At 51.2% G+C, this 21,717-nt stretch overlaps 1 protein-coding gene across 3 annotated transcripts in view; it reads right to left on the reverse strand.

The window, feature by feature from the left end:
- Camkk1 (calcium/calmodulin dependent protein kinase kinase 1) overlaps positions 1–18,104 on the reverse strand; it is a 30,457-nt gene extending 12,353 nt beyond the window's left edge. The window contains exons 1-9 of one of the 3 annotated variants that reach the window (XM_045159258.1): positions 18,060–18,104; positions 11,282–11,675; positions 10,639–10,686; positions 10,153–10,206; positions 9,564–9,615; positions 9,202–9,335; positions 8,744–8,780; positions 7,760–7,781; positions 3,875–3,963 (exon numbers count right to left, since the gene is read on the reverse strand). In XM_045159258.1, the coding sequence (XP_045015193.1) occupies positions 3,875–3,963; positions 7,760–7,781; positions 8,744–8,780; positions 9,202–9,335; positions 9,564–9,615; positions 10,153–10,206; positions 10,639–10,686; positions 11,282–11,635 (790 nt within the window). In that variant the 5' untranslated portion in view covers positions 11,636–11,675; positions 18,060–18,104. Of the gene's footprint in view, positions 1–3,874; positions 3,964–7,759; positions 7,782–8,743; positions 8,781–9,201; positions 9,336–9,563; positions 9,616–10,152; positions 10,207–10,638; positions 10,687–11,281; positions 11,676–16,826; positions 16,946–17,757; positions 17,855–18,059 lie in introns of those variants that run through there. The other 2 variants (XM_045159259.1, XM_045159257.1) reach the window with 2 other exon arrangements.
- Between the last annotated feature and the right edge of the window lie 3,613 nt (positions 18,105–21,717).

Raw genomic sequence — 21,717 nt, forward strand, 5'->3', positions numbered from 1 at the left:
GCTCAGTCCAGGCTGCTAGCAACAAAGCCAGGATGGGAATCCTAGCAGTCTTTGGACCCCAAGTCCAGTGCTCCCTCTATCATAAACAAGGCACTTACTGCTGAGGCTGAAGCTCAGGGGAAGCCAAGGGAAGAGATTCTTTGTGGGCCATCTTTGCCCCTCCACTTTAGTGTTGTATACAGGCGCCAGTTCCATCCTGTATTCTGCCTCATCAAAGGCATCCCTGCTCCTAGGTCTGAGGCTTGGATGGTGGGGACCATCGTACCCTACAGATGTACTGCGGTCAGAAATCTCTAGCAGGATGAAGCCAGAATGAGAAATTACCCAGAGCCCTCCTGGGAGCCTACTTTGCCTTCTGGGTACAGCACTGACAGAAAGGGACAGCCCAACAGAGTATAGGTACCCAGGAAGCTGCATATCTGACCACAGAGAATGTTCTCAAATTCCATTTCAAGCTCTAGACCTGCCGATGAATTCCAGGCTCTTTACCCACCTGCATATCCAACAGGCTTCGCAATGGATACAGATTAATATACACCCCATCAGACCACAAATGTCAGAACTGGACTGTTCTATCTTCAATGCCAATCACAAACAAATGCAAACAAAAGATAAAACTCCTATTCCAAAGCCAGGCATGATGGTGCATGCCTTTAATCCCAGCACTCAGGAGGCAGAGAGGTAGGAGAATCGCCATGAGTTTGAGGCCACCCTGAGACTACATAGTGAATTCTAGGTCAGCCTGCGCTAGAGTGAAACCCTACCTTGAAACAAACAAACAAACAAACAAAAAAAGCTTCAGCTGGGTATGTGGGTGTGGTGACACACACGTATAAATCTCAGCTGAGGCAGGACTGCAAGCTCTAGACCAGCCTGGGCTACATAATGAGATCCTGTCAAAAAAGAAAACAGAGCCAATCCTCTGCTGGGTATTCTGGAAAACTCCTTTAATCCCAGCACTTGGAAGGCAGAAGTAGGAGGACTGATGTCAGCTCAAGGCCATCCTGACACTACAGAGTGAGTTCCAGTCATCTTGGGCTAGAGTGAGACCCTACCTCAAAAAAAAAAAGCGGAGGGCGGGGTGGGGCTGGAGAGATGGCTTAACAGTTAAGGTGTTTGCCTGCAAAGGATAAGGACCCATGTTAAATTCTCCAGGCCGCATGTAAGCCAGATGCACAAGGTGGAGCATGAGTGTATAGTTTGTCTGCAATGGCTAGAGGCCCGGACGTGCCCATTCTCTCTCTCTCTCTCTCTCTCTGTCTCAAATAAAAATTTAAAAAAATAAAATTTTAAGCAAAAAAGAATATCCCTGTCCTCCGCTAGTCTTTTCCATTCCCTTAAAGACATATGACCATTCTCAAAAACATCGGAACATGGGCTGGAGAGATGGCTTAGCGGTTAAGCGCTTGCCTGTGAAGCCTAAGGACCCTGGTTCGAGGCTCGGTTCCCCAGGTCCCACGTTAGCCAGATGCACAAGGGGGCGCACGCGTCTGGAGTTCGTTTGCAGAGGCTGGAAACCCTGGCACACCCATTCTCTCTCTCTCTCTCCCTCCCTCTGTCTTTCTCTCTGTGTCTGTTGCTCTCAAATAAATAAATAATTAAAAAAAAAAAAAACATCAGGAACAGAACTGGAGAGATGGCTCAATGTATAAAGCACTCACCTTGCAGCTCAAGCTGGAATACCCACATTCACACTTAATCCCCATAATACAATAAGTGGGCTACAGAGCTGGGGAGATGGCACAGTGGTTAAAATAGCTTTCCTAAAAAGTTTGCTGGGTACAGGTTCAAATCCCCAGCATCTATGTAAATTGGACACAAAAATGGTACAGGCAGATAGTGTTCATGGGTAATGGCAAAAGGCTTTGTCATGCTACTCCCCAACATACACAAAGAATAAACAAATAAATATTTTGCCAGGAGAGGTGATGCATGATTTTAATCCCAGTACATGAGAGGCAGAGGTAGGAAGATCGCTGTGAGTTTAAGGGCAGTCTGGAACTACAGAGTGAGTTTTAGGTTAGCCTGGGTAGAATGACACCCTACTTCAAAGAAAAAAAAAGTGTGGGCTGGGGAAGTGACTGAGCAGTTAAAGGCACTTGTTTTCAAAGCCTGATGACCTGTTCAAGTCCCGAGTACCCACATAAAGCCAGATGTATATGTATATGCATCTAGAGTTCGAAAATGTAAGTAAAAATTTTTTTAAATATGATAAGCTTCTAAAAGCCCAGCATGCTGACTCTGAGATGAGAGACAGACACAGAAGAATTTTCCAGGGACGACAGACCCGGAAGTTGTCCTCTGACCTCCACACACATACCATAGCACACGTATACCAGCATTCACATGCAGACATCACACAAAAATAATTTAAAAAACAAACAAACCTCTGAACCATCCTCAACTCCTCCTCACTCAGACCTAGCCGACTCAGCAGACTATGCTGAGAAGCTGATCAGATTACAAGGGTTTCGGGCGGGGTTGGTGGATGGCAAACAACTGGCCCTCCAAGGAGCAGGGCTGAGAACAGGAAGGGGGTGGAGCCAGGACCCAGAAGAGTTGTGCCCATATGGAGGGGAGAGTGTCCCTTTCCCTCTGGGTTCTAGGCTCTTCCTGGGAACTACATCCAAGAAAAAGCAGCTGTTTCCCTTGTTCCAGTCACTGCAGGTCACACACTTCAGCTAGGTCCCCCCACCCTTGTTCCTCCAGAATAGGCTGCCAACAAGTCAAGCTAAAATTTTAGATAGATGGGCTTCATTCCCTATTTCTGTGACCTAGGTCAGACCCTAGGTTGGTTTCCAGGAGCCCTACTCTCCCTAGACCAGTCCGTCTCACTGTGAGGGCCACCCCACCTCCTTCACAACCCACTGCCACTGCCCTAATCCTGACCTCACCATCTGTCACTTGGGCTGTGGAAATAGCCTCCTCCCTGGTCAGCTGGCCATCCCTCACCCTCTATCCAGCCACCACACAGCTGCCAGGCAAAGCTTTCTAAGAAGAAAATTGCGTCAGGTCCCTCTGGGCCTCACATGCTTTCAGTCATGAAAGTCCTCTGAGCCTGGACAGCATTCTGTCACTCTCCTTCGTTAGCCACCAGCCCCTGCTCAGTGAGCGCTTCATCCAGACCAAACTTCTCCCGTCTTCACATAGTACAACCTCACTACTCACCTTGCTTGGCCCAACACCCTCTCCCACCACTAACCCCTGAACCTGGCCCATGGGAGTGTTGAGCCAAGATCAACTTCAAGATGCTGACCACAAGTGGCATCTTCCAGGAAGCCTCCCCTGGCACCTGTGCCTCCCCAGCCTTGGCAAACAGCACCTGCCACCCTGGGCTGAGATCCCTTGGGTCAAGTCTGGGTCTTGGCCACCTCAGTGCTCCCAGTGTGCACTTAGTAGGCATTCATAAATGAAGTCAATGAGTGAAGCACATGGTGCAGAGAACTGAACTGGAGACTGAGCAGAATGAAGACGTCCTGTTCCTGTCACTCCAGGTCACACACTTCAGCTAGGTCGCCCCACCCTGGTTCCTCCAGAATAGGCTACTAACAAGTCAAGCTAAGATTTTAGAGAGATGGGCCTCACTTCCTATTCTGTAACCTTCAACCCCACATTTCTAGAGGCCCTGAGGAGAAGCTAGGCTTGACTAAGAACACAGCAGAGAAAAGACTGGAGTAATACACTTAGAGTGCACACAGGATGAAGACTAAGCATAGCAAAGGGCCTGGTGCGTGCCCAGCCCACCCAGACATCCATGCCCAGCTTCCACTAAAGATGACTGGCCGAAAAGGCTCAAGGCCTGCTCAGCAAATGCTCTGCAGGCTCTTGTGCCCCTAGGCCCAGTCCCAGTGGACAGACAGTCCCCTTCACTCACAGTACTCGAGGCCCAGGATGATGTCCCTCAGGTAGAGGCGAGCCTGCTCCTCTGCTAAGGGCTTGTCACAGGGTACTTCCATGACTGGTCTGTAGAGAAGGAGAAGCGGAGTCAGTACAGGGGCTGGCCACTGAAAGCCCTCAGGCCCCCCAGGGAGTCTGTGCTTGTATGGATCCAGAGAACCCGAGATACTAGCTGCTTCTTCCAGATGCCATAAATGTGAAAGCACAGTCACAAATATCCCCTTTCGACCATAATTTCAAGTCAGCTTTATCTTTGCTTCAGTTGGTTTGTTCTTCTAAGTAGCTAAGTTTAATCAAACATTTGAAAAGATGCCATTTCAAGCATCTTCAAACTGGATCCATATCCAACAGTCATGAAACCAATTTAGTGGGGGTTTTATCTAGCAAAGCAGGATACATCAAAATATATCACCTGATAAAAATCTTGTTCCATAAAACCTGTCCAGTTACACATGTGGATAGTTATACAAACATACTCTTTTTTTGGGGGGAGGGGGGCTTCTAGGTGGGGTCTCACTCTAGCCCAAGTTGATCTGAATTTACTATGAGTCTCAGGCTGGCCTTGAACTTACAGTCCTACCTCTGCTTCCCGAGTGCTGGAATCAAAGGTGTGCACTACCATGCATGGCTCCAACATACATTCAGAAAAAATATTTTATTCATTTATTTATTTAAGAGAGAGAGGCAGATATATATATGGAGAGAGAGAGAAGAGAGGGGGCATCATGCCCAGACTTTCAACCACTGCTAATGAACTCCACACGGTCGGGCCACCTGGGTACTGGGGAATCAAACCTGGGTCCTTAGGCTTTACAGACAAGCAAAAAGTAGTCAACCAAGCCATCTCTCCAGCCCCTAACGAACATTGAAAAAAAAAATTTTTTTCTGAGGTAGGGTCTCACTGTAGCCCAAGCTGACCTGGAATTCACTACGTAGTCTCAGGGTAGCCTTGAACTCATGGTGATCCTCTTACCTCTGCCTCCTGAGTGCTGGGATTAAAGGTATGCGCCACCAAATCTGGTTAAACATACATTTTAAAACAGTGTGGTGGCACACAATTGCTTTCCAGCTCTTGGTAGGCTGAGACAGGAGGATTAGAGTTCTTGGCCAACTTGGGCTCAAACAAAACAAACCAATAGCAAGGTGTGATGGAACACTTTATAATCCTAGCAGTTGGGAGGGAGCGACAGGAGGATCACCCACAAGTTCAAGGCAAGCCTGGTCTACACAGTGAAACCCTTTCTCATAAAAATAAGAATAGGAAGCCAGGCTTGGTGGTTCATGCCTTTAATCCCAGCACTCAGGAGGCAGAGGTAGGAGGATCACTGTGAATTTGGGGCCAGGCTGAAACTACAGAGTGAACTCCAGGTCAGCCTGGGCTACCTTGACAAAACTAACAGAAAACCAAACCAAACAAACAAACAAAAAACAAAAAGGCTGAGGAAATGGCTTGGGTGCTAAAGGCTCTTACTTATAAAGCCTCTGCCTGGGTTCAATCCCCAGTATCTATCTACATTATGCCAGATGTACAAAGTGACACATGCCTTTAATCCCAGCATTTAGGAGACTGAGATAAGAGAATCACTATGAGCTTGAAGCCAGCCTAGGCTACTGAGTGAATTCCACATTAGCCTGGGGCTAGATTAAGACCCTGCCTCAAAAAAAAGAAAAGAAAAGAAAAAAGAAACTACCACCCAAACTGGGCATGATAGTGCATGCCTTTAATCCCAGCACTTGGGAGGCAAATGTAGAAGGATCGCTGAGAGTTCAAGGCCACCCTGAGACTACAAATTACATTCCTAGCATGCAACCCTAACTCAGAAAACCAAAGCAAACAAACAAACAAACAAAAAACTCACCCAGCTGGGCACTGTGGTGCACACCTTTGATCCCAGCACTTAGGAGGCAGAGGTAGGAGGACTGCCAAGGGGTTTGAGGCCACCCTGAGACTACCTAGTGAATTCTAGGTCAGCCTGAGCTAGAGCAAGACCCTACCTCAAAATAAAAGAAAAAAAAAAAAACAAATAAGCAAAAACCTCACCATCAAACCAAACAACCATATTCTTTTTTAAAATATTTTATTTATTTATTTGAGAGAGAGATGAAGAGGTAGTTAAAGAGAATGGATGCACCAGGGCCTCCAGCCACTACAAATGAACTCCAGACGCATACAACCCCTTAGGCATCTGGTTCATGTGGATCCTGGGGAATCAAACCTGGATCCTTAGGCTTCTAAGGCAAATGCCTTTCCCCAGCCCAACCATACTTTTTTTTTTTTTGTTTTGTTTTTTCGAGGCAGGGTCTCACTCTAGCTCAGGCTGACCTGGATTTCACTGTGTAGTCTCACGGTAGCCTCATACTCACTGCAATCCTCCTACCTCTACCTCCTGACTGCTGGAATTAAAAGGCATGTGCCATCACACCTGGCTCCTAGATTGCTCTTGAGGAAAGCCCCAGGCAGGCTAAGCTGTAGCTGACCTTCAAGATTTGCCAGAGAATGGGCTGCAGAGATGGCTTAGTGGTTAAGGTGCTTTCCAGAAAAGCCGAAGGACCCAAGTTTGATTCCCCAGTACTCACATAAGCCAGATATACAGGGTGGTGCATGTATCTGGAGTTCATTTGCAGTGGTTAGAGGCCCTGGCATTCCTGTTGTCTCTCTCATCTGCCAATCTCTCTCAAACAAATAAATAAACATTTTTTTTCTTTTTCTTTCTTTTTTATTTTTTTATTTTTATTTTTTTGAGATAGGGTTTTGCTCTAGCACAGGCTGACCTGAAATTAGCCTCAGGGTGGTTTCGAACACATAGCAATCCTGCAACCTCTCCCTCCCAAGTGCTGGGATTAAAAATGTATGTCACCATACCTGGCTAAATAAAACATTAAAAATAAAAAGACTTGGCAGGGCTGGAGAGATGGCTTTGCAGTTAAGGCGCTTGCCTATGAAGCCTAAGGACCCATGTTTAACTCTCTAGATCCCACATTAGCTGGACATACAAAAGTGAGGCAAAGTGCAAGGTCGCACATGTCCACTTAGTGGTGCAAGCATCTGGAGTTCAACTGCAGTGGCTGAGGTCCTGCGCCATCAATTCTCTCTATCCTTCTCTCCCTCTATCAAAAAATTAAAACTTAGGGCCAGGCATGGTGGCTCACACCTTTAATCCCCACACTTGGGAGGCAGAGGTAGGAAGATCACCGTGAGTTAGAGGCCACCCTCAGACTACATAGTGAATTCCAGGTCAGCCTGGGTTACAATGAGACCCTACCTCAAAAGAACAACAACAACAAAAAAAAAGAGACTTGCCAGAGAGGGAACAGGTCCACCCAACCCTGTGCCCACTAGTCTATGCCAGCTGCTCTGCAAATGTTCTGCAAAGTCAAACAGGGCAGACGAATGTGAGTCCACAAGATTCTGTCAGTGACTTGCTGTGTCTCCCCCCTGGTCCTTGGCATCTCCCCCGTCATAAACAGAAGTGAATACTCATGCACACACTTCATTCACCATCACAAGCAGGTAGTACAGCTGGAAGAACCCTTGGTGATTTTAGTATGGGTGGCTTGATCCCCACATCTATACATTTGCCTGGAAATGCCCCTTTCTTTCCTCCTTGACTGTCCATATACATTTCCAGGTTTTCAAGGCCTAACTCAAAACCCACCCCTCTTCTGAAGGCCTCCAGGGCTCTCACTAGCCTTCAAAGAATGGTCCTCTCCGTCTCTTATTTACCCTTGAGACAAGAGTTCCCAGGGGCAAGGCCTAGGTCTCTGATTTTTCCTACACTAGGTGGCCTCAGGGCTGAAGCACAGAGAGGAAGAAGGGAGATCTGGACTAGAGTTGACCTGCCTGATGGGACGGGGAACTCACCCCTTTCTCAGGAGGTCAAACACTGAAAGAAAAGAAAAAAGAAGGTAAGATGTAGTCAGGCTGACAAAGCAGCCAATGTCAAAGTCCTGCCTGTTCTGGAGGGAGGGAGGGGGCAGGCATGCAGGCACATTGTAGGGAGGCAGGGGACAGGATATCAGAAGTCACTGGAAAAGAATGGGCTGCTTGAAACTGCTTCACCTGATCCTCAGGTGCCAGGACAGACCATCTACATGGACTCCTCTTACAGGAAGGAACTAAGGCTCAGAGAAGGGGCAGTTTTCCTAAAGTTCATAGCACATAGGCAGGTAGGGGGTAGAGGATACAGCCTTGGCTTCCAATTCCTTAGCTGGCTCCTGCCCTGCTACCTTTCTGCAGTACTGAAGACTGACCCTAGGCCTTGCACATGCTAGGCAATTGCTTTACTGAAAAATAATGTCCTCACCCTTCTGCCTCATTTCTTGAAAACTCCTCAAAGAAAATCCCAGGTATAAATCAAGATGAGGAACTTTAAAAATAATATTCACACTAACAAGGATAATGACTAATGTGTTCTGTAATACAATAGCTCATTTTCTCCTAACAGTAAATAGCATCATTATCCAATCTTATTTTATTATCATTTTTTGCAGTCTAAAGATTGATCCCATGGCTTCAAGCATTCAAGTTAAGTGCTCTTCCAGCTATATCTCTGGTGCTATTATCCCATTTTATAGGTGAGGAAACTGAGGCAGGGTTCCAGAATCCATGTGGCCAGCTTCTTGCACCTATATAGGGCAGAGCCACATAGATCCACTGAATTAGATTATTTTGGGTCTAAATCAGCAGGACTGTGGGGAGGGAATCCAGATCTGCAAAGTATAGTTTCTCTCTATCCCCAGGAGGTCAGTACATGAACTCACACTTGAAGGTCCTGTGTATTCCCTGGGGACCCTCCCCGGGACTAGCTGTAGGTAAGGCGCTGTAGGAATAAGCAGGGTCACTCACCCAAATAGAGATTGTCCTCATTAGGGTCATCCAGAACCTGGTCAGAGGGAGCAGGCATGAGAGTATGGCTTGGGAGGCCCAGGCCTCCAGTCCTTGCTGGCCACAGGACCCTTGGGTGTCCACTGTAGCCACCCCAGACGTGGAGCAGGTGCCAGAGAGATGGGGCCTCAGTATCACTGATCCTCACCTAGTCCACCACACAACACCCAACCCTTCTCTCCTCCTGTGGAAGGAGGGGCTCACATTCACTTCTTAGACAGTCTCTCACCCTCAGTAAGAACACCCCTGTCCAGCTTGAACGTCCCCTGATGCCTCTCTACAACCCTATCCCAAAGCTGGCCTGTCCCTGGGGCCTCAGCTATGTGTATCTTCTCCTGCCCTTGGCAGGACCTTGGTCTGTACTGCTCCCACAAGGCCCAGAGCCCCTGGTTCTTCCCATGCTCACTGCCCTCACCTACCTCAATCAGTTTGACGACATTCACGTGATCTAGCTTCTTCAGGATGGCAATCTCCTGGTACACCCGCTCCAAGGGCAGCAGCTGCTTGGCTGGCCCTCCTGGGGCAGCCTGGGACCCCCTAGGGGGAGGGCGACCTGTGATCAGGAAATGAGTCAAGCCTCTGGTAGAGGGTTGAGCTTCGCAAGACCCTCTCAAGGCTTCAATCTTGTCTCAGCTCACCAAGTATAGTCCATCCCCAGGCTGGTGCTCCTATAGCCCACCCTCTACCCCACCTCCCAGCCAAAACTAGCTAGGGACTAGGTCCCCTTCTCTTCTGCCCGCAATCTAGGAGCTCCCAAAGATAGGACAGACAACATACATACGGGGAAAGCCATACTGCTTCAGTAACTTCTTCTTGGAAAGAACTTTCATTGCCTAAGGTGGGGGAAAGGAATGTCACCTGTGGCTGGGTGTGGTGTCCCATGCCTTTAATCCCAGCACTCAGGAGGCAAAGATAGGAGGATCACCATGAGTTCAAGGTCAGCCTGAGACTACATAGTGAATTCCAGGTCAGCCTAGGCTAGAGTGAGACCCTACCTCGAAAAAAAAAAAAAGTTATTTTCATGTACCATCACTGGTTAGAAGAGGCTAATTACAGAGGGACTGGGGTCTAGACAGGCACACTGGCATCTGCCAATAGCACTGAACATGTGCTTGGGTTCGGGTTAAGCTCAGCTAGAACATGACCACAGATTGGTCCCGTCCTTCCTTCTGCTCTCCTGTCAGAGGAAGCCAGCCTCTGCTTGCATAGTCTCAAGTTCAAGAAACTCATTCCTTTTGCATACCATAGGAACTCCTGTTATACCCCTCTTATAAGAGGTAGCCTTGGCCTCCCCTGCCCCCAAGCTTTTGTCTACTCCCAGGCCTCAGGGGTCTAGCTTGGGCAACACCTTCCCCTACTCCCAGACTCACATAGTGTCTGTCTTCATTTTCATTGTACGCCAGCCTCACCACGCCATATGCACCCTGCAAGCAACCATTAGTGAGCAACACAGGACAGGGCCATCTGCCCTAACACCAGCTCAGAAAATGGCAAACCTGAAAGCTTTGGTCCTTGCCCCTAATCCCATCCCCACCCATAATTCCCACCACCTGACTCTCAGCCACACATTTCCAGAAGATGGGAAGGGGATTCCTGTGCCCTGGGAACCACCCCTGCCTGGCTCACCACACCCTCCTCATGCGCCCCCTTATCCCTCCTGGTCCCTATCAAGAACTCTGGGAGTTAGGAATTGGGAATCATCCCCACCCCCACTAGGGTATTTCCCACAAAAGACAAAACTATTCACCCATTCTGGCAGGGGCATTCCTGGTTCTGCTCCCCAATTCCATCACAGAGAGAAATGAAGATGCCATGCAGGCCCCTGTACCCCCCCCCCCATCCTGCCTGGGTCCTACCTTGCCAATCTCACTCTGTAACTTGTACTGGTTCAGCTGCACACAGTCCTGGGGGAGAGGGCAATATCAACAATAGTTTAGTCCAGACACAAGGCTGCTCCCACCTCAGAAGACGGAACTCTCAGACCCACCACTCTTTCAAGTCCTGAAAAGTGGGGCACATTGCCACCACGCGTGACAATGTGTGAGCAATGTGTGAAAACACAGCTATGCTGTGCTCCCATCCGTACCCAAGTTCACATTCAGATCTAAGTTGCAAGATCAGGTTCACAGAAGCCCAGAGGCTGGAAGCATGCTGAGGCTTGAGTCTGAGCAGACTCTGACAGGAAGGATTTTGGTGTGGGGCACAAGCTCCGGAATACAGGAACAGGAATACACATCATTTATCTCAAACCTCTAAGAAGGTTTCTTACAGACAAGGACTAGGCCTATTTCCTATGTCTGGGCTGGGGATGGGAAGGCAGGACTCATGAGAGGCAGTCCTTAGATCAGACGAACCTGTCCTGTTCGGTAGTGAGCTCTCCAGCTCTGAAAGCATGAAAACCAACGGTATCTAAATATGTGGCATAGATGTGGTCACAAATAGGCCTCATGGAGTCTGTCTAGGAGGTTCATGAGCAACTCCTAACCCTGTCTCACCAACCTCTGCATCTGAGATGGCCACATGGTGGGACTCTATGGTGGGCCTCCGCCAGGACCGGGGTGAGATGTGGCTGCTGGGTCCTGTGGAGTAGGGTCCAGCCTCCAGGCAGCTCCCAGCTGGCCGTTCTTGCAGGGAGAACTTCCTAGCTGAGAGGCTGGGCCGCGCTGGGGGCAGCCTCGGAACACAGCCAGGGATCACGGAGGCAGCTCTGGCCCGGGGCGGGCGGTCCACACCATTCCTGGTGGGCTCTGGGCCTCTGTCTCCTTCTTCTAAGTTGACCATGTTAATGGCTGCCACCCGTTCCACCAGCTCTGCTCGAGGGTCCTGGCAGCAGACGGCCGGACCCCCCTCCATTGCTTCAGCCAAGGGTCTTCTGCGTTGTCTTGTTGGCAACCTGAGAGAGGGTACAGCCATCTTACTCCTGCATATCAGGCTGGCTAGGCAAGAGAGTCAGACCTAGGCCTTTTTCCACCATAGCACAGTGCTATGAGTCACCTCCATGCCTTCACCCTGGCTGTTTCCTCAGCCTGGCTTGCTAAACTCAGGTCTGTCCCCACTCACTGAGGAAATCCCAGGAGCACATCTGGCTCTGCTGCATACCAACCAACGACCTGTCATTTCTGCTATGCCAGCTTCATAAGAAGGCACAGTAAAACTGGTTCTGGAGTCAGGAATGACAGATATGGACAGGCCCAGAGGCCCAGCCACACTGAGGCAGAGTCCCGAGTCAGCTCAGACCCACCGGGCAGGCAGCCCAGTGACTCACCAGACCCAGTTTTGCCAGGAAAGCATTCCAGCATAGCCTCTTGGAAGTGGGCTGGACACTGGCTATGAGGAGACCACCCCAGACACCTACTCCAGGAAGGCCTCCTGGATGTTCTAGTCCTCCACCCCAATCCCTCTCACTGTTTCCAAAACTACTTTCTCTGGGGCTCCAGTCCATGTCACCTCTTCTCACTATCTCTTGGACACTAGGTCAAGCCTGTCACTTCCCTCCCTGTCCAACATAGGACAGGGTGCATTAGGGGAGGCAGTGCCACTTTTGGGGTGCCAAACAAGACAGAGGCACAGCAAAAGTCCTCTGCGTTCCTCCTGCTCTTCCCTCCCAGTCTGTCCATGTGGTGTCTGCTGTGCTCAGGCTGAGCACTCCGAAGGCTGGCCTCACACCCATCCCATACCTACTGCAGTCTGGTCCTCACCAAGCAGGCCAAGCAGTAGTCCTAGCTTGAGCCCCGGGTCAACCCCTAAATCCAACCCCATCCTTCCTCCCTCGTCATGACCCTTGGATCTAACCCCACCGTGGGCTGAACCCTGACTCTCAGACCAGGACCCTCATCTTTGCCTCAGCCTGCATGCTGGCCCCATCCTGGCCCAAAGTCCCCTCCTTCCTGGGCCGGAGTCCACATCTCCTCTGGAAAAGGAAGTAAGTAGACACTTGAACCCCTGCCCTTCCGGTCCACTGGTAACTTCCTATCTCCACACTGAGACTCAGAGAACATGGGTCTCATGCCCATTCTACCCATGACTCCCCATCCCTTACTGTGACCACTGTCAAGGAGGCAGGGCTGGCTGGAGCACACTGGTCATGAAGCAGCCTGCCGAGGGAGCCAGGCCAGCAAAGAAAGGGGGAGTACCAGTCCTGCTGCTGATTTCTTACGGCCCTGAGCAAGCTCCCCCTCTAAGTACCAGGCTCCCCCTCTATACTGTGGACGTCATGCCTCCCTAGCTACCCAGGCTGACAGCAAGCTTGGAGGTAGACTGGTACAGAATGCAGAGCCGCTGCTACATGGAAGCCTGGAGGAAGTGGAGCTGATGCTAGCGTGCAGAAAGGAAGAGGGAAAGAGGGCAAGACTGACAACAGGGAAAGACCTGGAGTTCAGACCTCGAGGGAGGTTGGGGCTTGTGAGGCTGGAGCATCTAAGAAGCCTCCCTGGAAGAGGTGAGGGAGGTGAGCAGGACTGGAGCATTAGATTAGGCTTTGTGGCTGAGAGCAGCCTCCACAAACCTGGCCAGTTCCACCCTATGGATGACTGATTCTCCGCCCCCTTCCTTTTGCCTCCTCCCCTTCCTGCAGGCCTGGCCTCCCTTCTAGGACCTAAGCTCCCAAGATCAGTGCTTCTGCCTTGTCTCCATAAGATCACTGTTGTCTTCAGTAGTGCCTGGAACATAAGAGCTCGATAAATATTTGTTGAATACATGAGTGGTTGCCATAGTGACTGCCAGGGCCTGTCCCCATTACACAGATGGGGAAGCAGCCTCATGAGGGAACTTCAACTAGCCTCAGGCTGCAGACCACATCAGGCGATCAGAGCCAGAGGTGACTGCCACAGTACCCAAGCAGGAACCAAGGCCCAAAAGCCACTACATGCTGAAGCCACAGGCTGCCACATTTGCATATGATTTTCTTGAGGTTTCTATTTCTATAAGAGGTCATCCTCCTTTAGCTTCTTTCACCCTTTCTTCAGATGAGGAAAGTGAGGACCAGCAAGGTCAAGGACAGGCCTGTTCACACAGCAAATGGGTGCAGAAGCTTTCCTATTCCAGCCTGGGCACTGTTACCTGGTATAATGCCCAAGCTGGGAAGCCAGGTTGCCCACTTCCTAGCTGGTAGGGGAAGAGTAAATCCTCTTAAACTTGGGTTTTCTTCATCTGCCAAATGGGACAAGTGGTGAGTCTCAGGCCCATATGGTCGTGAGGTGTAAAGAAGTTGACACCTATTAGGGTCTCAGAACACGGCTTGCCACTAGGAAGCTCCAAAGCAGTTGTGATTGCCTGGGACTAGCTGTCGCCCAGATGGATGCGCGGGCGGGCAGCAAGAGGCGGCTGTGAGAGCTGACGTCAGGCCCGCCATCCATCCCTCCCTCCTGCCTGGATCAAATTCAGGTGACTAAGCACGGCTTGGCTTGGGGAAGGCGGCAAGTGAGGCCCAGGGTTTCTGCCTGTGTCCAGGAGACAGGGCCTTGCTCCTGAGGCTGTTGTGCCTGTGAGGGTGTGTGTCTGCACATGAGAGAATGTTGGACCGGGGCTAGGAACCTAGCACACTGTGGCTGTGTGTGCTGTGAATCCCCACCTAGAGGCTTACCTACATGAACAGGCAGCTCTCCCTGTGGTCTCTTTGCATGCACAAGTTGCTCATGTGCACTTCTCTGCACCCAGATCAGAAGAGTGGAATCTCAGAGCTCAAGTCCAGACTTCCCACAGGGTCACTTGTCCTACTGTCTGGAATGCCTGCTGGGCTGGCCTGCTGGACCCAGTCCAAAGGGCTCCACCCCAAGCTTTTCCCAAGTTTTTGTCTCAAGAGATGGTAGGTAACTAGGGGTCACGTGGGCAAACAAAGATGGATAGACAGGCTGGAACCCTAGTGTGCGACCACAGTTGCAGGCCCTCCCTCAGTGGACAAAGCACTCAACCCACCCTCCCAGATGGAAGCTGTGCCACCAGGGACAAGATACTGAGCTTTGTGGAGCCTCAGTTTCCTCACAGGTGAATCAGACAAATGGCTGCCCACCCTGTCATCTTCAGAACTGTCAAAGGAAGTGGATGAACACAGAGGCAGCCTGTGCTCCAGGGGTGTGTGTTCATTGAGCAGTGACTCAGACAGAGTCCAGCTGTACCAAGCACAGGCTACCTCAGCTACTGGCTAGGGGATGGCTGGAACAGGATTCTCTTCCCAGGCTGAGCCCCACCCTCCAAGTGTCTGCCACTCCCAAACACACAGCTCTTGGCTTCAGAAGCCCTTTTGGTCTGACCTTGTCCTCAGGACATGCCCCATCCAGCTGAGTCCCTCAATAGAGGCCAGAGCAGGAAAGAGAAGGCAGACCCTGCTGCCACCCACACTGGTTCAAGCAGCCCTGCCTTGGGTGACTTCAGGTCTCATTGTGAATTCTGTTGGGGTGCTGCTCCAGAACTGGGCTGAGCCAGGGGACTAGTTACTGTCTGAGCAGGTGATGAGCAGGTCTAACCAGCAAAGGACTTCCCAAAGGAAAAGCTGCAAGAGGTTAGTGGCCACTTTGGCCACACATGGTCCTGATGTGCTGGGTCCTCCTTGCTGTAGCCTGTGTACACTTTTTTTTTTTTTTTTTAAATTTTTTGAGGTAAGGTCTCTCTCTGGTCCAGGCTGACCTGGAATTCACTATGTAGTCTCAGGGTGGCCTCGAACCCATGGAGATCCTCCTACCTCTGCCTTTAGAGTGCTGGGATTAAAGGCGTACAGCACCATGCCCGGCTGTGTACACGCTTAACAAGTCTGATGGCCTGGCAGTGGTGCCTTCACAGCTTCCACCCCCGCCTGTGATGACTCAGTCCCCTCAAGGGAGACCCAGGAGTGTGGTGCCAAGTCATGCTGGAAGATGCCTGTTGTGAGGATGCCCCTCCTACCATCTCTGGGGAGCCCCAAGCACCCAGGTGGGCTGCATACCTGCCCCTTTGCAGCTATCCTCAAGGTATCCCTGGGCCCACCAGCAGAGACTGACATCTATGGTGCTCTTCCTCCTCCGCACCAAGTCTGAGCCTCCAACCTCTTTTCAGCAAGCTACCTCCTCCCCTCCATGTTCCTGGGCAGCTCAGTTCCAACAGAACCCCTTCCAACTCAGCACCATCTCCACGCTGCTCCTCCTCCTCTGTTACCATCACAGAAGTGGGAGCATTGTTCTCCCAGTCTTGGCCAGAAGGCCCGGAGCCTGAGGGATCCTCTCCCCCTCTCCTGTCCTTGCTCCCCCTACCCCCGCACCTGCCTTCCACTCTGGCTGCATCATGCAACTTCAAGCTTCCCAAACTGTGGACTCTGTTCTGCTGCCAGGCCTTGGCACAAGCTGTGCCTTCCGCAAAGCATACACCTCCCTTACTCGGCTTTGCTGCCTGGAGAGCAGCTCAGACATCACCTCCCGAGAGCCCTCTTTGATCTCCTCTCTGCTGGACAGGTGCGCTCATCGAGTTGAACCCTTTAAACACCCCAGATTAAGGGAGGAAAGCCAATCTGAGTTCCACTGTCCTTTCACTAATTCCAGGGTCTTCCTGCCACTGGGTTTACATCCCACCCCACCCTCCACATCAATTGCTAATGAGAAGATTCCTAGCATGCAAATAGGGTCAGAGTTCTGTAGTTCTTCAGGACCCTCACAGGCGGCAGAACAGACTCCTGGCATGCAAATAGTCATTCATTCCCACAACAGCTATTCATTGAGCATCTGCTGTATGCCAGGTGCAGTATGCTAGGTGTTAGTGAACCCAAAGACAAAGTCCCCACTCTACAGTCTGCTTTCTACTTGAGGCAGAAAGTGACAAATAAAAACTCCAGAAACTACTTACTGTATGAGAGGTCAGATGGGATGCCCTGTGAAGACATTGACCATAGAAAGAGGGACCAAGAATAAGGTATGGGGGACGGTTCACTACTGACAATGTGAAGTTCAGGAAGGGGTTTCAGATGTAAGATCCAAGCAGACATCTGAAGTAGTACGGGATCAAGCGGTGTGGACATAAGAGGGAAGAGCATTTCAGGTAGAAAGCCATGCCAACGGGCACAAACAGCAATGGTGAGGAATACCTTCCCTGGGTGAGGACCAGAAGGAGGTTGACATGGATGCACATCTGGAGAGAAGGCTCAGTCCACTCTGCTGGCCTTAGCAGATGGCTTATTGGAGGAAGTGGCATTAAATTTTTGATGACTCAGCAGATTTCAGAGGCGGTGATAAGATGGGGGATCGCCCTGCAAATAATAGAAAGCCCTTCTTGGGGGAGGTACAGAGCTTGGTTTGGGGCCTTTGTGGACAGAAGGCCTCTAAAGACAGAGGAGCTTTGAGCAGAGCAAATGACTCGGATGGTGAGGTTTAAAATGACTCTCATGCAGACTGAAGGTGGGAGACCAAAAAGCAAGCAAGAGGCCTAGTACTGAAGGAAGGAGGCAGGACTCTGCAAAAGGCCTGGCCTCTCCCCTGGGCTTCTCAAGGACACAAGCTGTCAATTTCTCTCACGTCCTACAGCCACATGGCCAATGCACAGTGTGCAAGGCCACCCACCAACACATAGTCCTGGGACCAGTGTCCTGTGGGAGCAAGCCCAACAGCAGCACCTTCAAGCCACTGCACACACCCCTCAGTGACAGGCGCAGCCCGCGTCGTCCGCGTGACCTGTGCTCACACACCACTCCATCCTGAAATGCACCCCCCCACACCCACATAGGCACACTCCTGTGTCCACGTGACGCACGCACACCCGCCTCCAAACACCACACACAGCTCCCCGCGCACGTGTGCACCCTCCGAGCCAGCACCAGTCCGGTGCCTACCCCGCCTAGAAGCCGCAGCGCCCCGCCTCCGCCGCCCCCAGCCAGTGGAAGACTGCGCAGCTAGAGCCGCACACCGCATCCGCCCCATTCATCAAGCCGGTCCCCAGCTCTCCTTAGGAAGACTCCCGGGAGGGGCGCGGGTGAGGCAATCCGACGAAAGTCACACGTGGGTGCACGCGTCCGGGCCCACCTCGCATAGACACGGCCTCTACCCGGAGCGGGGCGAGGGGCCAGCGCGGAGAACGGATGAAGACAGCAGCTGCGGAAGGGACGCAGATGGCGGGGCGCCCGCCAAGAGCCGATCCGGGCTGCCGGCTTAGAGCGGGCTCCCGCTGACGGGAGGCAGCAACCCGGCACCCGCCGGGTCCTGGTTGCCTTCGTAAACGCGGCCTCGCAGACCACCTCTGTCCCCAGCAGGCTGGGAGCACCAGACCGTTCAGGCGCTGGTACCCGAGTCCCCCGCCCCAAGTTCCCTCCCCGCAGACTCCCTACCTCGGCACACGGCGACAGTGGCTCCCGCTGCGCTCGCCCCGTCGCGCCCCGCCCCGCCCCGCCCCGCTGCCCTCGCGGGGCCGGATCGCCGAGCTCAGCCCGCCGGCGCCGCGGCTCCAGGCAGCGCTGGTCCCCCGCCTGCGGCCGCGCTCGGCCCGCGTTCATTGGTCCTGCCGCGCGGCCCCTTCAGCACCATCCAATCAGAGGCCCGCGCTTCTGGAAGGGCGGGGCCTTGGCGGGTGGTGGCTACAGAGGGGCCCTGCCGCGGGGTTCGGCCGCGTCACGCCCCCGGCGCCGGCAAAAAGACCGTGGGATACCCCGAAATCTTACAGGCCGTGTCGTGCGCCGTTTAGCTGAGCCTTCTACACGTTTGGTTTTACCCTCCATCCTAGCCTGCAAGGGGTGAGGGCGGTGCGTACCAGGGAGGGGCAAGGCGAGACTGGCAGCAGGCAAGAGGCCAAGGCTGAGGGAGAAGGGCCTTGAGTGGCAGGCCCTGGAGTTGAACCTTCTGGCGGGGGGGGGGGGGAGAAGGAAAAGGTTCAGCCGAGTGCTGGGGTCTAGAGGATCTCAGGTGTGGGCAAGTGCTCTGCGAGCAGGAAGCAGGAAGCACCTCACAAGGGCAGAAAGAGTGGAAGGAGCCCAAAAGGACCAAGTGGCCTTGGAAATCGCTGCACCATTACTTGCCCCAAAGCTGGTCCCCTGTCTCAAAGTGGAACCAGAACTTGGGAGCCACCTGCTACCTACCTGTTTCCTGCCCCAACCAGTCTAGCACAAGGCTCTACCATGCATGCTTCTTAATGACCCCTGGAAAGTGTCCACCTCCCTCCACTCTCTGCCCCTCCCTTAGCTCGGGCCACCACTGTCTTGTCATGTGCCAGGTTGCAGCAGCAGGCTCCTCCCTTGCCTACTGCCTCCATCCTGTCTCACTTCCCACTGGCCTTTCCCCACCTGGAAACCATAGAGGGTTTCGGAAACACAAGACAGTCTCTTCAGAGGGTCTTCCATGGCTCCCTGCTTCCTGGAGAATAGATCCACCCAGCCCTCCATAGCTCACTCCTCACCATGCCTGCCTAAATCGTTCTTGTCCCTGGGGCTCAGTTCAATGCCCCTACCGCCAGGAGGCAATCCCCATGAGGCCCTCACTGCCCACCAGTCAGCGGCCTTTCCCAGGGGCTTCCTGTACTGTCTGTTTGCATGCCTGTTTCCCACCTGGATTAGGAGGACCTTGAGAGCAAGGGCTGTGCCTGAGTCATCTTGCACAGTCTGACCCATCATAGGTTCCCAGTAGATTTTTGTTGAATGAATAACTAATTAGATAAAGCAATTGGAATGTTAGATCTATTGGGCAGGAGTTCAAGAACAGAGATTTTATTTTCAGTGCTGGAGATTAAACCCAGGGCCTCCTGCACAATAGGCAAGTGCTCTGCCACTGGGCACTCACTGGGCAGCCCCAAAGAGACAGCCCCAAAGAAACTGTTTTGAGAGTCCTCATAAAAGACCCATAATGGTGAATAAGGCCATGGGAATGGGTCAGCCAGAGCAAACAAAATAAGAGCCAAATAACACACTTGTCCCAGGTGTGATCAGAATTCTGCTCTAGGCAACAGAAACTCCACATGTAAGTTTTAAGGATGTGGTATCTCTGCTCCACAAAAACCTTCCAGATGTAGTTCCTTCCACACACTGCTTTAGCAACCCCTAGATGTAGCTCTTGTCCAGGTGGTTCAGAACAGGGGCTGGAGCTCTAGCTGTCATACATTCATCCCAGGTGTTCAAATAGAGATAGGAAAGGAGAGGGCAAAGACACTGTATCAACTCTCTTAGAGGCCTGGCATGCCCATATTCAAATTCATTCTCTCTCTCTCCTCCCTGTCTTTGTCTCCCCCCACCTTTCTCTGTCAAGTAAATAAGTAAAATAATAATAATAGTAAAAGAACCCAGGCTTGGTGGCACATGCCTTTAATTCCAGCACTCTGGATGCAGAGGTAGGAGTATCACTGTGAGTTTGAGGCCACCCTGAGACTACATAGTGAATTCCAGGTCAACTTGGGCTAGAGCAAGACCCTACATTGAAAAACAAAACAAAAAAAAGCTCCCAGAATGTGTCACTTGTAATTCCCCCAGAAACCCCATTCTTGAATTCTTGAGCTTGAATTTTGTTACATGATCAAACCCAGTTATAAGAGGGAGAATAGAGAAATGCAATTTCCATTCTAGGCAACCACATACCTAACTAAGGAGCAAGGGTTGTATCAACACCATGAGCACTGGTGTGTGTGCCAAACACTGTGCTGGGCACTGTACAAGTTCGTACCTAAATCCTAGCAGAAGCTGCAACTATCCCTGGCTCAGAAACACAATTTACCCAAGAATATTTGGTGAGTACAGGCATGCTGGATACTTCCTCTGCATGTCAGACTGGCTGGGATATTTGCTGGACCCAAGAGCTGTTGGAAGGAATCTCTGAACAAGAGAGAGCTCAGGCAAGTGCCAGACACTGATCAGAATTCAGGCCAAGTGTGCACTTGGATTTGGTGACAAGAATTCTGCCAGTGACCTTGGCAAGGACAGCTGGGGGTGGAGGGTGGAGGCCAGTTGCAGAGAGAAGTTTAAACTGGTCTTTCTGGAAGGGTGACAATGAACAATGAGTAGATAGATCTGCGGGGAGTGTGGGGCAGAAGAGGTTAGGAGTGTGGAGGCAATCCTAATACTCTGACTGGGCATGGTAGCACATGCTTTCAACCCCAGGACTTAGGAGGCAGAGGTAGGAGAATTGCCATGAGCTCAACGCCACCCTGAGATTACATAGTGAATTCCAGGTTTGAAAAACATATATACATATCCTTATGCATATATATGTATGCATGTATGTATGTATGTATGTATGCATATATATATATACATATATGTACATGGGGCTGGAGAAATGGCTTTAGTGGTTAGGGTGTTTACCTGAGAAGCCTAATGACCCCAGTTTGATTCTCCAGGACCCACGTCAGCCAGATGCACAAGGGGGCACATTCATCTGCAGTTCCTTTGCGGTGGCTAGAGGCCCTGGTGTGCCCATTCTCTCTATCTGCCTCTTTCTCTCTCTCTCAAATAAATACAAAATAAAATATTTTAAAAATATTTTTTGGGGGGGGGACTGGAGAGATGGTGTAGCCATTAAGGTGCTTGCCTGTGAAGCCTAAGGACCAGAGTTCAATTCCATAGTACCCATGTAAAGCCAGATGCACAAGGTCGCATGTGTATCTGGAGTAAGTTTACAGTGGCTAGAGGCCCTGGTGTGCCCATTCTCTCTGTCTATCTGTCTCTTACTCTCTCTCACATAAAATATTAAAAATTAATATTTTTGAACTGGGTGTGCTGGTGCATGCCTTTAATCCCAGCATTCGGGGGGCAGAGGTAGGAGGATCACTGTGAGTTCGAGGCTACCCTGAGACTACATAGTGAATTCTAGGTCAGCCTGGACTAGAGTGAAACCCTACTTCAAAAAACCAAATATAAGTAAATAAATATTTTTTCCCTTTAATCCCAGCACTCAAGGAGGCAGAAGTAGAAGGATTACCATAAGGTTGAGGCAACACTGAGATTGCATAGTATATTCCAGTTCAGCCTGGGCTAGAGCAAGACCCTTCCACGATAACCAAATATATAT

This window comes from Jaculus jaculus, chromosome 9 (assembly GCF_020740685.1).
Source record: "Jaculus jaculus isolate mJacJac1 chromosome 9, mJacJac1.mat.Y.cur, whole genome shotgun sequence".
Classification (NCBI taxonomy): Eukaryota; Metazoa; Chordata; class Mammalia; order Rodentia; family Dipodidae; genus Jaculus; species Jaculus jaculus.